We start from the raw sequence: 18,207 nt of genomic DNA on the forward strand, positions 1-18,207 counted from the left end.
AGACTTGGACAAACTATAGGTACTCTGCAGTGACATCACACGGGGGTTCTGCATGTATATTTAGGGTGAAATGTTTAGCCATTACCATGGAGACACAATGCACACATTAGCAAACACTGTCAAAAAAGTTCCTGGATCATCTGAAAACTACAGAAAAATACAGAAGTGATGTAAAGAGTACATGTTCTGTGATCAATCTGAATGTTTAGGAGTTTGATTTTCAGCAAAAAAGTGAGAGTGACTAACTGAAAAAACTGCTAATGCTAGCTAGCTTCTAACTGCAATGTTATTTGGGAGGGACTTGTTTACCAGCATAAATCAGCTCACCTTTTTATCAGTTCTTCATGGTCAGATTATGTTAAAACAATACATTTAATACATTTTTCCTCAATTTTTTTCCACACTTTTTTCAGATTTCTCCTCCAATTTTTCAATTTTTATTTCTCAATTTTTCCCCAATTTGAATTATGAGACAACAAGTGTTTTCAAACTGTTTTCCATTAACTTCAAGACAATGCCCTTCAAGACAAAGACAACCACAGTGAACCAACCACCACAGCTGAATTGTCTGTAGCCAGGACATAACTTTACACCTGGACCTGAACCAAAAGCATGTCCTGAGCAGGAGGACACATGGTCTTCTCTTGAGTAAGAGGACACATGGTCTTCTCTTGAGTAAGAGGACACATGGTCTTCTCTTGAGCAGGAGGACACATGGTCTTCTCTTGAGCAGGAGGACACATGGTCTTCTCTTGAGCAGGAGGACACATGGTCTTCTCTTGAGCAGGAGGACACATGGTCTTCTCTTGAGAAGGAGGACACATGGTCTTCTCTTGAGTAAGAGGACACATGGTCTTCTCTTGAGCAGGAGGACACATGGTCTTCTCTTGAGTAAGAGGACACATGGTCTTCTCTTGAGCAGGAGGACACATGGTCTTCTCTTGAGTAAGAGGACACATGGTCTTCTCTTGAGTAAGAGGACACATGGTCTTCTCTTGAGCAGGAGGACACATGGTCTTCTCTTGAGTAAGAGGACACATGATCTTCTCTTGAGTAAGAGGACACATGGTCATGGCAGAACCAGACCTGCATAATCAAAACCATGCTTCTGTTTCACTGTTACTGAAGGAAAACTTCAGAAAGGTTCAGCCATTCACTTCTTTTCATGTGACTCAAAAGAACTTGACCTGTTCCTCATGTCCTCAACCACAGCCCTGAAGATCGACACATGAGGTGGAGGACAACTCCAGAGACGAGCTGTGGCCAGAGAGAGACGCCAAGCTGCGTGTGGACATACAGACATGTGATCAGAGGGAGGACAAACTGACAGTTGATGGGAAAGATTTAACTGAACACTGCCACCATCCTGTTAAAACAGCATTCATCTTGTGACTACAAATCTTCAACAAACACAAACACAACAATGAACTGTTCGATTTGCCTCCATCTCAGTCAACAATACTGAAATTGACTTCATCTCCATGAGCTGTTTGGATTCACAACAATTAGTGTTTTTGTGCGTGTTCTGTTTTTGACAATAATTGTTTATGAAGTATGATTAATGAATAAGAAAGTGTGATAGAAATTTAAGTATATTCATCCATCCATCCATTTTCTTTCGCTTATCCGGGGCCGGGTCGCGGGGGCAGCAGTCTAAGCAGGGACTCCCAGACTTCCCTCACCCAGGACACGTCCTCCAGCTCCTCCGGTGGGACCCCAAGGCGTTCCCAGGCCAGCCGAGAGACATAGTCCCTCCAGCGTGTCCTGGGTCTTCCCCGGGGCCTCCTCCCGGTGGGACATGCCCAGAACACCTCCCTAGGGAGGCGTCCAGGAGGCATCCTGAGCAGATGCCCGAGCCACCTCAGCTGGTTCCTCTCAACATGTAGGAGCAGCGGCTCTACTCCGAGCTCCTCCCGTGTGACTGAGCTCCTCACCCTATCCCTAAGGGTGCGCCCGGCCACTCTGCGGAGGAAGCCCATTTCAGACGCTTGTATCCGCGATCTTGTCCTTTCGGTCATTACCCAAAGTATATTCATCTTGTGAAGAAAATATTCTTATTGTATGTCTTTAAATGCACTTGATCTGTGTCATTCTGTCAGACTCAGACTAGACATTAACATGTGTGAAGGCTTTGTCTCCATCCCACAGGAAACTCATTGTTGTTCTACCTGTCTAAGTGTAAAAGTTCATTATCTCATGGGTGTGAAACACAAGTCACTGCTTTGAAATGTATGTGGCTTTGTCATTCTGGTATAAACACTCAGAGCTCAGGTGCTCAGGAGACTGGGGGACAGAGTAGGGGAGACTAGGGGACTGGGGGACGGAGTAGGGGAGAGTAAGAACAGGGGGGAGAGATGCTCTGTAGAGACTCGGGACTCCGAAAGGCTACCAGTCTGTGGCCAGGACAGGCCTGGGCCTTGTCCTGTCTGTATCTGCTGTAACAAAGAATAAACCTTTTTCTGTATTTCAAAACTCACCGGACTTCACAAATTGAATACTTTTCATCTAGAATTATAATTTGTCCACAACATTCTCAAATTTGTATTATTTTCCCCAAAAGTTTTCTTAACTTTTTCCTATTTTTTCCTCAATTACTTCTCATCTCTCTTATCTGGTGATAATGAGGGAGTGATTTGTCTCTTTTAGTATTTTTTTTCTAAATTCGTTCTCATTTTTTTCAGATTTTTTTCCTTAATTTTTTTCCTCTGTTTTTCAGGGTTTTTTTTCTCTCCTCTCTCATCTGGAGGGAGTGAGGGATGATGATGATGTCACTGGTTTGTCCTTCATAGTTTTTCATAAATAACAAACTCATCTCTGTCTCTGCTCCTCTGCTCTTCTGTCTCTGCTCCTCTGTCCCTGCTCTTCTGTCTCTGCTCCTCTGCTCCTCTGTCTCTGCTCCTCTGTCTCTGCTCCTCTGTCTCTGCTCCTCTGTCTCTACTCCTCTGGCTCTGCTCCTCCGCTCATGGCTCATATCTGCACAAAGCCCCTCTGTGTCCTTCTGCATCAATGACCAAAGAGACACTGAATATCTCACACCAACTTTATCACATTCTTATTCCTCCCCCTCTTTCTCTCCTCTCTCTCTCTCTTTCTCCCCCCTCTCTCTTTTCCTCTCCCCTGTCTGTCCCGCTGCACTCGCCTGCACTGCTTTTCGGCCCTGTGTATCACTCTATCTCTCCCGCTCCTCTCCACTGAAAAGTGGAGCACGCGCTCTGAAGCTGGTGACTCGGTGTGACAGCGTCCTCTGCTGGTGTTCATTTTATTTTTCTTGATTAAACTATTCAGCGAAAAATTAAATAAGAAAATACATTTAAGAGAGAAACAGATTAAAACAAAACTAATCTCATATTTTATTTGCAGGTTACGTGATCCCTTTACTCTGTATCTGTTTACTGTAAAATGAGCGCCCTCTGATGGTGAAGGACTGTTTTTTTCAGGGGGCAACGAGTATGACATCTCTCTCCTCTGCTCCTCTGCCCCTCTCCTCAGCTCCCCTGATCCTCTGCTCCTATCCTCCTCTGCTCCTCTGACTCTCTGCTCCTCTCCTTTGCTCCTCTGCCTCTTCTCCTCTGCTCCTTTCCTCTGTCCCTCTCCTCCTCTGCATCAGTTGTAGTGAGTGGGCAGTAGCAGATGCTCTGAGTAGATCCATGGCTTAAGTGAAACTAAAACATGAGGCTTATTGAAGCATCTCTGAATTAAAGGGAGGCTGGAAAAGCTCTAGTTTGGCTTTAGGGCTTAAAGCACTTGAGATCTCAAGGACTAAAATGACCTAATTACACACAAACAAAAGAATAAAACTGACATGGAGAAAGAAATATATGAAAACCTTCAAACAGTTAAAAGGTCAAACGTTTAGAGACTTTTTCATTCCTGTTTCTTTTTGATTTCCCTGATAATTCACATTGTAGATTCTCACTGAGGCATCAAAACTATGAATGGCACATGTGAATGTAATGAACAAAATAAACTCAGAATAACTCCAGACTTGTTTTAGATTTTTAAAATTACATTAAAATTGGTACATAGCTCCATAATGTCATACATTTGATGTCTTATGTGTGTATATACACGGCAGACAGTAGTAAAGTATGTGTCTGAATAGGACAACAGCAGAGAGGATCATGGGATTATTAAAGTGATTAAAGACGCCTTGAACTTACTTTTTATAAACCTTTTAAAAGTTTCCTGGAGTCTGTGTCTATAAATTGTGGATGTGACCAGTGTGAGTCACATGCACAGATAACAGTGACACTTAAAGTGCTTATGTTTATTCTCTCATTTCTCCTTATAAAGATCTTACCTGTGTTTGAGTAAAATGAGTAGTTTAACCTGTCATAAGCACTTCAAGCTTTGAGTTTGTGATAGCGCCAAGCCACGCCCTCTTTTTAGTCGACCAATCGATCAGCAGCACATGTCTTCTAGTCCAACAAGAATTTATTTAGTGGAGTCCAGGCCTAGATTTCAAGTGATTTCAAGTGAAATGTTGTGTGTCAAGACAGTTTACTCTTCAGTTCATCAGTCGCTGTTCAGACAAAATAGATTTGATCCAAAATTAATCTGACAAAACAATATATTTATGCACACATTTAGATTTAGATTTTATTTTTATTTTTTAAACTAAAACTTATCTGTTAACATCTTTACTTTTAAGACTTTACTAAACATCTTGATTATATTTGTCTAGTTTTGTCATTCTGGTTTATCATTTTTCTTCCTGACTGGACACAGCAGATGTGACATGTGGAGATGATTCCATAACTTGTCTAAATGACAATAGTTCTGATTAGACTCATACAAATAAAAGACAACAGGTTTATGCAGTGAAATGCAGGTTTAAAGTGTCTTTTACAGCTCACAAATACTTCTGTATTTTTTTACTTCTATTCTCAACTTTTCTTCACAAGCTGCCACGGAACTGTTGCAAAACTTGTTTTTAGCACAGCTTCTATCCACCAGTCAGAATCAGACAAACATGAAACCTGTCGTGTACTGTTTGAAGATAAAAATGTTCAAATAAGCTATAGTAAATTGTCACTATAAACTAGATAACCAAAACTTAACATAATAAAACCTGCCTTTAATATTTTTTTCACAAGTTGTAAATGTGTAAATAAGAAAATAAATTAAAACGACGGTGACGTTTCTTTGACTAATGCAAGAGTCCAAAATTCATCAGTGAAAAGTAAATCAAGATTTCAAACCGCTCTTGGCATTTTGAGTGACCCATCCGGAACATCCACAATCCAGGTAATCCACGTGTCTCAGATTTCACTTTTATTTAGTTTTAGTAAATAATTTCTAGTTTTCGGAATTTAATTTAAACGCTAAAATATCATGTACTAGTATTTCTAGGCTCTCTCCTGCTAATTAAAGTGAGTTAATTTGCGCTTTTTAAACTGTAAATATTTAGTCCAATTTCATGATTTTACAGCGTCATTCCAGGAGGCGGGGCCTTACGTAGCTGCGTGTTTGGGATCTTCGCCTGTGATTGGCCGCGGCGCTGTGACTGATGTCGCGCTCTAGCCAATCGCGCGCTGCCACACTCTGGTTAGGAGAGGCCCTCTGCTTCCGCGTCTTCCGCTTTCCGTGGCCGCCTGCAGCGCTTCATTCCGGGCTTAAAACCGAGTCCTGCGCCGCGTCCTCTGAACCGCCACCTCTCCGCCCCATACAGCCGGCTCCCAGGCCTCTCACACGGACCCAGCACCTCCGTAGACCCGCCGTAGACCCGCCGTAGACCCGGAGCTCCGCGGACATGCTCAGGCTCCTGCTCCTCGCCGCTCTTGCCGCTCTCTCCGCGGCCAGTGATGTGTTGGAGTTCACCGATGATGACTTCGATAGCCGCATCGGGGACCACGACCTCATCCTCGTGGAGTTCTTTGCGCCGTGGTCAGTATTTATCTTAAAGCACACCATTTTGTGTAGAATTTGTTGTAAAATAAAAGGAAAGAGCCGGTTTAGGCCAAGAAACAGCTGCAAAGCCTCATTTAATTCACATTTTCTGGCAATTAACCTTTCACTCCCGCAATTACGTCCCTACTTTAAAAAAGATCTTGTATTTTTACTAGTTCCACACGTGCACACATTGATAATGTTAAAGGAAACTCCAGTTTAATTTCGCTAAAATTACAATTACTACATATATCGGGCCACAACGCTCTGCAAAGCCTCATTTATGCACGTTTTAGAGCAATTAACGCTTTCCTGGAAACGTTAACGTTTTATGGTGGTGGTAATTGTACTTTTGGTCTATTTTTACTTTGTAAATCTACACGAGGTCGTGTAAAAGTGCAGTTTGAACAGTTTTAAATGGAAAAGTACGACAGAAGCACCAGGAAGTGCGGGGCGGGACCTAGCGCTGTTGTAACGCGCTGATTGGCTGGCTGAGGTTGGGTGTCCACTTCTGATTGGTCCGTGCGGTGTACAAATGTCAGGTGTGGAGATTTTTTTAGCAATAAAAAGTTTAATGTATACATTAAAACAAAACTAAAACCTTTTACAATAATGTGTGTTTTTTTGTTTTTTGTTTTTTTTGTGGTTTTCAAATCTTTACTCGTGTGTAGAGTTCAGGTTTAAGACACTTTCAAAGACTCAAAATTACTATGAATTGAAATAAAATAATTAATTGCATAATAATAATAACAAAAGTTACCACAATTGAAATAAAACTAAGAATTCACCTGTGTCTAACTTAAAGGTTCTATATTACACAAACGTGATTCTTGTGAGCTCCATGTTATAATGCTGTTTCCTCCTCAAAAACATACCTGGAGTTGTGCTTTGTTTCATTCACACATGTTTGAGTAACTCTTTATTATTAGTCTGTCTACAAAGCTCAAAATGCTCTGTTCCACCTTGTGATGTCATGAAGCGGTAGTTTTCAAGGTAACAGCTCTTTTTACCTTTTTGTTGAGTAGAGATGGGCAATTCTAGGTTTGTAAAGATCCAAATGATTCGAGTGAAAGTGCATGGAGTTTGAAAACACAGTAAAGCACTTTCTGTATTACCACAAGACATCGCAAGGTGGAACAGAGCGTTTTCTGTCGGAGAGAAGAACTCATCCTAAATATGCAGGGCTTGTCCATTGAACATTTGTGAATGAAACAAAACACAACTCCAGGTCTGTTTGTGATGAGGAAACAACATTAGAGCCGATCAGAAAATACTCACATAGGCCCTTTAAGTTAATTTAAAAACAATTTCATAATGGTTAAATTCTCGTTTAGTTAAATACATATAATAAAGTAAAGCTGACGGTGGTTTGGGAGATACCAGACCTGAATTCTCATTTTGTATTTCCCTGAAGGCCTGTGCTTGGTTTAAAATGTTGTCTGTAAATAAAAGGAGAATGGAAAGTGAAAGTTGATATAAACTGGTTTTGGTTTCATTCTGATCAGGTCTGAAATCCAGCTTCAAATTGTGACCAAGCTGACTCAAATTTGTATTTAAAACTAAAAGTGCCCAGGTCTAGTTCACTGGATCTAAAGCCCAACAATAAAATAAGACCATCTGAACAATTTATTTACAAGATCATACTGAAATTATACTAATCGATATTTTAAAAAGTTACAAACTAGATCCTCATTTGAGCAGATGCTAAAAAAAGAATCCCCTTCAGAAGACAGAAATGAACCTTTCCTGAATATCTTTAGAATGATCTTGAGCTGTATCAGAACAAGTATAAAACTACATAGACTAGACTACCAGCACATGAACCGCTATGGAATCTACCTGGACGATTACACAGGTAAGGCCACATTGGTATATAAAAGGAACTACCATATAATGTGGAAATTCACAGTGTACTGTTTATATGAAGAGGATTTTTATTATCATGGTATTGGGATCAGTATTGAAATATATAGTTTGAAATTTTAGTATCGTGACATACATTTTGAATATAAAAATGCATTATATACAAGATGGGATGGTTTATTATTTTTTCACTCAAGGTTATAATGAGGTATTGGTGCTCTATTGTCACATGTTTCCATATTAAAAGCTGTTTCTTTCTTCAGGTGCGGGCACTGTAAACGTCTGGCCCCCGAGTACGAAGTGGCCGCCACTCGACTCAAAGGAGTTGTGGGTCTGGCAAAGGTCAGTCTCACTGCTCCATATAAAACGATGTAAAAGATGAACCAGAATTTAAGGGATTTAAAACAACATTACAGCGGTGTAAAGAAACCAGTGGCTGCGGTTAGATGTTCATTCAGAACACATCAGAGTTTAAGGGTTGGGGGTAAATGCAAGATAGTTAAACGCCTTTCCATAGACCTGACCTGTAACTCATCCTGGTGGTGTCACTTTATTGTTTCATGGAGACGGATGAGAAAAATGTCATACTGTGGAACATTTCGGGGAGGGGCAATGGGGGTCCCTGGGCTTTGAGTGGGCCCTGCAGTCAGTATGTTTTAATGGAGTCATATCTGTGTTCTGTGTGTTTAAGGTTGACTGCACAGCCAACAGTAACACTTGCAGTAAATACGGAGTGAACGGGTATCCCACCTTAAAGATCTTTAGAGACGGAGAGGAGACTGGACCGTACGATGGACCCAGGACTGCAGGTGTGTCAAGTCTGCACTTTAACACAAGAGGGAGGGCATCTGACACAAGGGGGAGGGAAGGCAGTGGGAGCGGGCAAGCATCTGATACAAGAGGGAGTGAGGGAAGGCATCTGAACCAAGGGGGAAGCGTAGGGAGGGAGGGCAGCTGCAACAAGAGGGATGGGTGGGGAGCTACAGAGAGCATGTGACTTGAAGAACTGCAGACCTAGGGTGTGTGTTGGTGCAATTGTAGGTGTAGTTTCTTAGGTGTGGAGGGTGTAGTACCTGGATCATGTGTCTGCTTAAATAAAGCCCACATCCGGGTCACATTTGTATCTGATCCTCCTTTTAAATAAACAGAAGCTCTGTTTATAATGCAAGGAGCTGCCCCCCTGCATTCACAAGACTGGAGCCTGTCACAATGACACATTATGAACCACAATATATCCACACTGAGAAATATGGTAAACGATATTGAAACTAGCTGATATTGTAAATTTAAAGCTACCATCTGCCCCAAGGGTTTTTAAATGGGCAGTAACAGCTCAATCAGCCATAGAAACTATTTATTCTCTGTTCAGCTCAAATCTTGTGTGATCACCATTGACTGCATATATAAATGGACATGGCTAACACGCTGCGCATTGCAAATAGCAAGTGAGCATGGACACACTTCTGGCTCCATCCACTCTGCCTCCAATTCACTTTACATTAGCAAACTGGCCCGGCTCTCTATAACTGCTGCTGTCAGGCCTGTCATTTTGGTCTTAAAATGTTTGTATTAACCCACTCTACATGATATGAACATTAATAAAAACCCCAGGATCATGTACTTTCTTTCACTGAGGTCATGCCTGGTAGAGTTAGCAACAGGTTTGATTAACAGCGTTGCTAAGCTCCCGCTCCCTGCTAAACCAGCGCTGTGGGGGTGCAAGGGTGTTGCCTTCATCAGCCTCGCTCCAGATTGGCTCTTTGGTTGCCATGATGCTCGTGGTCAGCATTCCAAAAACGGAATTTGGCTCCCAATTCACCCTATAACTGCTCTAGCCTTGATGAGCGTCATTTGACTGGAGCCGAACACTGGGTGATGTCACACTCGCTTAGTCCACTTCTATATACAGTCTGGTTATCGCATAAAATGGCAAAAATCTCCCTGCTATTGCAAAGAAAAGTTGCATTGTACGATAAATAAGGCCCAAAGTGTTTATCTATACTGATAATCTTCTGAACGATCGATACTGATAATCACTATATCGATAATCAATAATACTGATTTATCGATTTAGTGATTATACAGATAGTACAATCGATATAATCAGTGTATCGACAGATTATCGATACACTGATTACTGATTATCGATATAGTGATTATCCAGGCCTAATTTTGCCTGTGAGAAAGTTGTGGTTGAATTCAAGAATTTAAAAGTACTTTTTCTTGTACAACAGCTGGCCTTGGCTTTGTTTAACAAATCTTTTTGACTCTGAACTTTTTAAAAAGGAGAAACTTTGCTACAAATTAAACTTTTTATTGACACAACATTGAACTTTGAAATGTGTCTTTCTTTGGACACGTCTGTGTAATCCCTCAGTTCTCCAGGTCTAGTCCACGGTAAAAGGTAAAATCTGTGAACTGGACAAAAAGTTGTAGCAGTGAAGACGCTTTGCTGCTCATTCAAGACGCTTTTCAGTTCTGGTCAGATTGCCGTTGGACAATTCTAATGGACCGAAACCATTGCAAGAGCTCCTCTGGACCCCACTCCGCCATACATCATTTTTCACTGGTTAAGATCTGTACCTCACCATCTTCAAAGGAGTGGCTTTGAAATCATGGTTTGAGTGGGGAGTTAAAGAAGCAATTTTTGTTAGGAAAGCCAATCCTTCCTTGAACAGGAATGGGGGCCTTGGACATCATCTTTCCCCCATCTATAACTCCATCCTCGGACCCAAAGCAACCAAACAAAACAAAGAACAATAGAGCTAGCCAGGATGCCAGTAGGTGTGAAAACACCCATTAAGAGTTGTATGAATGTTTCAGACGGCATCGTGAGCTTCCTGAAGAAACAGGCAGGTCCTGCATCTGTGGAGCTCAAGTCTGAGGAGGATCTGGACAAGTTCACCTCCGACCAGGACGCCAGTGTCATAGGTAAGTTTACAAAAGAACTACTGTACACTGAATATACCCAATACTACGGTAAATCTGATATTTCTGTGAGTCTCTGACCCTCACAGGTCTGACCTTTGTGTCTCTATTCCAGGTTTCTTCTCAGACTCATCTTCTGCAGCTCAGGTTGAGTTTCTGAAGGCTGCTAGCGCTCTGAGGGAGAGCTACCGATTTGCTCACACCAACGAAGCGGGTCTGATCACAGCCAATGGAGAGTGAGTAATGACAGGAAATGACAGGAAGTAGAGAGTTGCATTTGTCCCACACTGATATTACACAGACATCACACTGGGACAATTCTGTCCAATCATTTGGCACAATTTACACAACACATTTTTTCAGATACTTTAAGAAAACACCTTTATTTGTTTCAATGATGTTTTTATTTGTCAAATAAGAATTGTGTACTACATAGTTGCTAGGTAACATGTTTGGAATTCACTAGTGTGATGCCATGATTTACAACCAGGAAGTAAAATTTGAAAACTTAAAAAAAAAAAAAAAAAAAGACAAACTGGGAGTGTAAATTTCTTTGGGGGGAAAATCTTATAATGATCTTAACTAAAGTCCAACCTGTCATATGCACTTTTAAGTTGTGTTTTTATGTTTTTATTCTCAGGGGCGTGGTACTGTTCCGTCCAAAGAAGCTCCAGAACAAGTTTGAAGAATCCACTGTGAAATTCAGCGAAGAAAAGTTCACAAGTAACAAACTCAAGAGGTTCATCCAGGACAATATGTGAGTATTGCAAATACTACTACTACTGCAGCAGCAGCACAGGGTAAGATATTACATTTGTCTGGTTTTAGTTTTGGGATGTGTCCTCACATGACTGACGATAACAAAGACCAGCTAAAGGGGCGGGATTTGTGCGTGGCGTATTATGATGTGGACTACGCCAAAAACCCCAAGGGCTCCAACTACTGGAGGAACAGGTGAACTGCAGCACATGCAAAAGATTTTTTTTCCTGTTTTAAAATAAATATTAAACATCATTGTGTCCCTCCAGAGTAATGAAGGTGGCGAAGGGCTTCCTGGACAAAGGGCAGAGCCTGAATTTCGCCGTGGCCAATAAGAACTCATTCATGCATGAGCTGACTGAATTTGGATTGGACGGCAGCAGTGGAGAGCTCCCCCTGGTGGCCATCCGAACGGCCCGTGGCGACAAATATGTCATGACCGAGGAGTTCTCGTGAGTAACAGTCTTTTTAGTTTTTAAATCTTTTTATTTCAATTAAAATAAGCTTCAAAACACTGAGTCCAGTAAGGTTATAAACATTGTAATACTTAAGTGGATCTCTCATATTTAGGAGCCAATGAAGTCAAAAGAAGACATGTTTTTAAACTCATTTGTATTTTTTAGAACATAAAATTATCCTTTTATTATACCATGCCATACCAAAACACTTATAATGAAGCGGTTTAATTGAGACGCTCAGGGTTTGTTTTGTTTTTCTCTCAGCCGTGACGGTAAAGCTCTGGAGAGTTTCCTACAAGATTATTTTGATGGAAAACTGAAGCGTTACCTGAAGTCTGAGCCCATCCCCGAAGACAACGATGGCCCGGTGAAGGTCAGATGAATCTAAACTCGCATTCTTCTGTTTGGGGACCTTTTCACACTGCACTCTGTGTGGCCGCACTGGAACTAGATGTAGTTCTGTTATGGCTGTCAAAGTGAATGCTCTTTTTAGGGATGCACCACCATTTTCTGTTCTCATTTCAATATTGTGGCTTTAAGTATCTGCTGCTATTGGCCAATACCAGAGCAGAGACTAAAAAATAGCATTTATTTAAACAAAAAAACTGCTCCAGATGTGTTTATGGCCCTTTTCTTTATCTCTCAAGGAACGACAGGGCAAGTTGTTCTTGAAAAGCAGCTTAGAGATGCATAAACAAGAATTGGTTCATAGTAAAAATTATGTCATGCAAAATGTGGTTACCGTAAATTTCGGATTATAAGCCGCTACTTTTTTTCCACGCTTTGAACCCTGCGGCTTTTACAGCAGTGCGGCTTATATATGGAATTTTACTGGATAACGGCCCCTGGGGGGCGCTCTCTAGCTGTAAACGTAAAAGTGAGACAGACGTGGGGAAAGATTCTGCTCTGAAGAATTCACTAGTTTTGATTTTGAACGATCATTTTGCGCATCATGAAATGGATATGATGCAGTTTTTAAGATAAAGAAGGAAATAGAGCAGGGGTCGGCCTTTAACACGCAAAGAGCCATTTGGACCCACTTTCCACATAAAATAAAACACTGGGAGCCGCAAATACTTTTTGACATCTAAAATGAAGATAACACTGTATAATAACAATAATGTAACGGAATAATGTAGGTTTTACTTTCACGGACAAGCCTTCTACACGTGGCAGATAAATATGGCAAAAACAACTTAAGTGCATTAAAAAAATACAACTCACCAAACCGCTGCATCATGCATCGCGCTGATTATGTGATTATGTCTACTCTACTCCGCAGTTTCTTTAAAAAAACAACAACAAAAAAACTCGTAGCGTATCGTTTAATCCCAGGTGCTTATTCTCCATGTGCCAAAGCAGTTATGAAGGTTTCATTGCCTTATTTGCTTTTCCCGCATGTTACGCAGAGCGGACTCTGTGCGTGAGAGTCACCTGTAGTGACAAACCCAGATTTTAAGTAGGCATTGTCTGTTAAATTTATCTTTCTTTTTCTTGGAGGTCGTAGTCTCCTCTTCTGGCTCCTCAGTTGTCCTTTTCCCCTTTGTTAAAAAGATCTCCAAAGACTATTGTTTTGGCTCATTTTCACTCGCTTGTGGCTCTACTTTTGTGCGTCGTGTCTGATGTGTTATACGTGATACGTCACCGCGGATACAAGAGCAGATAATATACTTGCTACTACATCAAATAGATTTCTGTGGCGATTTCCAGCAGGATTTTCATGATACATCTACGGACGAGCTTATTAGTGTGTCATTAGGGACGGGCCAAAGTTGCTCCTGACCCCTGTGCGCACAGCGTCTGAAAATCAGGGCGCGTCTGAAAATCAGCGTCTGAAAATCAGGGCTCTTTACGCAGGACTGTGAGCTGTGTCTGTGTCAGTTCCCAAGCCACGCAGAGCCGTATAAGGCTGAAAGAGGCGCATACGGCTCCGGAGCCGCGAGTTGCCGACCCCTGAAATAGAGCCACTGCACGTGAGCTCGACATCAATGAATCCAACTTGGTCAATGTAAAAAGACGACAAAAGTTTTCAGAGGAAATAAAAGCAGATTTTCCGTGTTGGTGCAGCTTTATTTTCTAAACCTGCAGATGTGTTCATCCCGTGTTGTTGTCGTGTTGGTTCCAATTTTCAGGCACAGTTTAAAAAAAGCGTGTCAGTGCACCGTCTTTCTGTGTAAATATCTCATGTTACAATATGAAAACCTGCGGCTTATATATGTACAAAATTGATTTTCTCTTCAAATTTAGCTGGTGCGGCTTATATCAAGGTGCGCTCTGTAGTCCGAAATTTACGGTATTATGGTTACCATGGCCACTTGAGCCCTTGTGTGATGTGGTTGCTCATACCGCTTTATTGCAGTTACCGTGACAGTCCTAGTAAGGTCTTGTTGCATCACTTTCTGTCCAACCAGGATGTCGGCTGAACTGATACTGAAGCCAATATCCAATACCAGTATCAGATTGGTGCATCCCAGCTCTTTTACGTCGACCTAGCCAGTGGCAATGTGAAAACGACCTTATTCAGTTGTACTTGATTGACTGTTGAATGGCATCTGCAGTTTTGATCTAATCTCGAACTTTTCAGGTTTTAGTGGCGGAAAACTTTGATTCGATTGTGAATGATGACTCCAAAGACGTCCTGATCGAGTTCTACGCGCCTTGGTGTGGCCACTGCAAGAACCTGGAGCCCAAGTACACCGAGCTCGGAGAGAAGGTGAGGCCAACAGCTCTGCTGGGGGGCATCAACATCATTTTGCATTTGTTTTGAATTCAGATAAAACTAAATATGCTGTGTGTTAAATATGTCAGAATGAAACAAAACACAACTCCAGGAATGTTTGATGAGGAAACGACATCAGAACAGGGATCATAGTTTAAACACAAGACTGTTTCAAAAAGGTCCTATATTACTGTGTGCCGTATTTTTCAGTTGTCATCTGATCCAAACGTGATCATCGCCAAAATGGACGCCACCGCCAATGACGTGCCATCGCCGTATGAAGTCAGCGGGTCAGTGCTCCTCTAAAACAATCTTCTTGTACAAAATAAAAACAAAAGTCAAATGACATGGAGCCGTGCGTCCTGCAGTTTTAACGCATGACGCAGGTTTGGAGAGTTCTAGTTCCTCCATGAAGTGTGTTAAGACTATTACCTATATTAAAATATCAGTTATTTCTGTGTTTTAAATGAAGCTAGTCCCTACATTCTACTCAGTAGTTGAGCATTTGTTTACCCTCTCCAATGGTGATGTCATGGTGATGGATAAGTGATTATAGAATGTGATTTAACCATATACTGTATATATAAATGGGCATGGTTAACTCACTTCCTCTGCCGACTCGGGTTTTACAGTGGAAAAACTGGCCCCTCTCTTTGTAACTGCTGCTGTCAGACTTATCATTGTGGTCTTAAAATGTTCGTATTAACCCGCTCTACATGACCCTGGTGTTTTTATTTTTTTCACTATTGTGTTTGTAACACAAGATAATGAACATCAATAATAACAGACGAATCAGGCCCCTTCTTTCCCCGAGGTTGCTTCAGCTAGCATTAGCAACAGGTTTGATTGACAGTGTTGCTAAGTGCCCACTCCCTGCTAAGCCAGTGGTGCAGGGCGTTGCCATCATCAGCCTTGTTCTGGATCAGATACTCCACTCCAAATTGGGCCCCTTTAACTGCTAGTCTCAATGAACTGATGGTGATGTAGCTGTGGCTTTAACTGTTGCCGGAACTACTTGTGCGTTATGCAGCGTTAACATGGCAGTTAGATATTTGAATTCTCACTGACCGTGGAATAAAGCCTTTTAAATTATAAGAATCCCACACACTGGTTCTGTCCTGAGGCTCAAAGCACTGTAGAGCACTGAAGAGTTGGTTAATTAGTAAAATTAAGTTTTGGGTTTGAAATTGTATTTTTTTCAAATTAAATACTTTTGTTTTTGTTGCAGTTTCCCCACGATCTACTTCTCTCCAGCTGGACAGAAGAACAGCCCCAAAAAATACAATGTAAGAGCTTTTTATGAAGTGTAAATATAAAACCATAATGTAAAACAACCATTTATTCAATTAACATGTGGCACAAATGAGTTTTTTTGGGGTGTTTTTGTTGTAATATAAGATTTGAGCTGTAGAGGGGTAAGAATTGTCTTTTATAGCTAATTGATACATTCTGCTGTTTATTTTATTAAAAGACATGAACTGCAACAAATAGTGTGTTTAAAATTGATTATCTTGCTTTAGTTAAATCTTAATTGGTGACAGGTAGTTTCAATATCATTGTTTATCGTGATATTTCACTGTAGATGTCAGGCTTCAGAGCTGTTCTCATGACACCCAAAACCACCCAATCAAAGTAACTTTACCTGAATACAGGTACTCAAACGTAGTATTTCGTATAAATATTCCCAGTACATGTATTTACTTACTTCCCAACACTTGGGAGAGGCTCTGAGATCAGTAACTTTTTACAGCTCATATTTTTATAACAATCAGACCATGAACTAATATTGAAACTCACTCTGTTTTTGATATAATTGTGGTGACGAGGTATCGGGTCAAAAACCCCTCCATCTCTTTATATTAATTTTCTCTGGTTTTAGGGTGGTCGGGAGGTGAGCGACTTCATCTCGTACCTCAAACGTGAAGCGTCCAATCCCCTGGTTCTGCCTGATGAGCCCAAGAAGAAGAAAAAGAAGTCAGAACTATAAAAACTACAAACATGTCCTCTGAAAAAACTACAAACTCCCCCAACAACTTCCTGCTACACAGCCCCGCCCACACCGTGACAAAGGGGCAGGACACGAACTGAAATGATCCACAAAAAAGGGGCTTTGACATGACCCTGCTCCAATCAGAACTGAGCCCAAACCCCACACCCAGAATCCGCTCGGCAACAGCAGGAAGAAACACATTTTTTAACCAATGGGGCGGGCCTTAGCAGAAGAGATTAGCTCTGATTGGTTGGTGGCACTGAGTTCACTGGGATTCTTTTGTTTTGTAAAATGTCTGTTTTCGTTTTTGTACATTTGGAAGATTGTGAAATAAAAAGGCCCACAAAACCCATACGCTTCCAGGATTTATTTAAATCTTCATGACGCCAAATGAAATTAGAATATTTATGTGGACCAACAATGGGTGATTTTAATCTTATTTCCATCAGATGTGGTTTAGTTGTTTTTTAGAGATTCACTGATAGGATTTCGGTAGGGAGTGTAGACAGAAAGTAGCAGTAGCTACTACTGCTGTACTACTGTACATGAATTTGTACATGGTCCCTGACAAATAATAAAAGGATATTGGCTAACAAAATATTGGTTCAGCAGATAAAATTATTTTGGCCATAAACTGGTGTAATAAGATGATTTTCTGGTGATATCAGCCCAAAATTCTCACAATAAACTTAACAGGATCACATGAATAAACGCATGAGGATCATTTTACATCATGCTGTTTGTGTTTGAAAGAAATAAATGCTATTTTCAGTCTCTGCTCTGACATCAGTTCTTATAAGGGATCTGCAGATACTTAAGCCAAAGTATTGTCATATCAGAATAGAAACATATAGAACAAGCTGGATCTGTGTGTCCCTAGGTGTTTTTGTTTTGTGGTCTATCCTTCCAAAAAACTGGATATGCATTTAGTTAAAGGTGCTTCATGTAAGACCTGGACTGGGACTGGACCAGGACTTCTCCAGCAAATGAAATGGGCCAACGGAGCAGGATCAAAGGAGCAGAGCCAGAGGTGCAGAAGTAGCTTGCAGTAAACTCTACTCTTCAGTGAATAGTTAAGGATAAGAAAACAAACACAGGACAAATATCCACAAGCACCCAGAATGTTTTATATAGATATATAATAGTGAAAATAACATACGTTAAACACATTGTTTTTCTTAACTTTCTTTTTTAAAGGTGATGAACCCAGTTGTCCACCAGATGACAGCAATCCCTTTATAAAACCCTAATAAAATTAGCCGGTGTTTCCCAATAGTTTTTCTTTGTTTATGTCATCGCATTCAGTTTGTGTTGTAAATGTATAAAATATAAAAATGTGACTATCTGCCTGTATTTAATCTTTAAGCATAATTTCTGTGCAGCTGCCATAGTTCTACCACAAACTTCCAAAAAAAAGACTTGTGAGTTTGGACAAAAACAAAAATCTCAGGTCGACTGGAGGAAATAAAACGTGTGATAATGATTCTAGGAGCAGGTGAATGTGACCATAAGGCACAAGTGATGAAGGCGCGTCCCACAGTTCAAACCCTCACCTGCGTCAACCAGTCACCTGTGTCTGCACTCACTTGTGTCTGTTGTGT

The 18,207-nt window shown here is 41.0% G+C and overlaps 1 protein-coding gene across 1 annotated transcript; it reads left to right on the forward strand.

Annotated features, from left to right (window-relative positions):
- Positions 1–5,551: 5,551 nt before the first annotated feature.
- On the forward strand, positions 5,552–16,956 carry pdia3 (protein disulfide isomerase family A, member 3). The gene is made up of 13 exons (XM_033967898.2): positions 5,552–5,886; positions 8,016–8,094; positions 8,444–8,561; positions 10,576–10,683; positions 10,796–10,916; positions 11,321–11,437; positions 11,509–11,634; positions 11,709–11,891; positions 12,162–12,270; positions 14,482–14,610; positions 14,827–14,906; positions 15,845–15,902; positions 16,496–16,956. Exons 1-13 carry the CDS (start codon positions 5,753–5,755, stop codon positions 16,601–16,603), a joined length of 1,470 nt encoding a protein of 489 aa, XP_033823789.1. The 5' UTR covers positions 5,552–5,752; the 3' UTR covers positions 16,604–16,956.
- The last annotated feature ends 1,251 nt before the right edge of the window (positions 16,957–18,207 follow it).

This window comes from Periophthalmus magnuspinnatus, chromosome 6, assembly GCF_009829125.3.
Source record: "Periophthalmus magnuspinnatus isolate fPerMag1 chromosome 6, fPerMag1.2.pri, whole genome shotgun sequence".
NCBI classification, from domain to species: Eukaryota; Metazoa; Chordata; class Actinopteri; order Gobiiformes; family Gobiidae; genus Periophthalmus; species Periophthalmus magnuspinnatus.

Bases quoted from the DNA above. Each gene is read 5' to 3' on its own strand.
- pdia3 (XM_033967898.2), top strand. From the start codon at position 5,753: ATGCTCAGGCTCCTGCTCCTCGCCGCTCTTGCCGCTCTCTCCGCGGCC. The intron at 5,887-8,015 runs GTCAGTATTTAT...TTCTTTCTTCAG, and splicing joins GTGGAGTTCTTTGCGCCGTG to GTGCGGGCACTGTAAACGTC. The intron at 8,562-10,575 runs GTGTGTCAAGTC...TGAATGTTTCAG, and splicing joins CGATGGACCCAGGACTGCAG to ACGGCATCGTGAGCTTCCTG.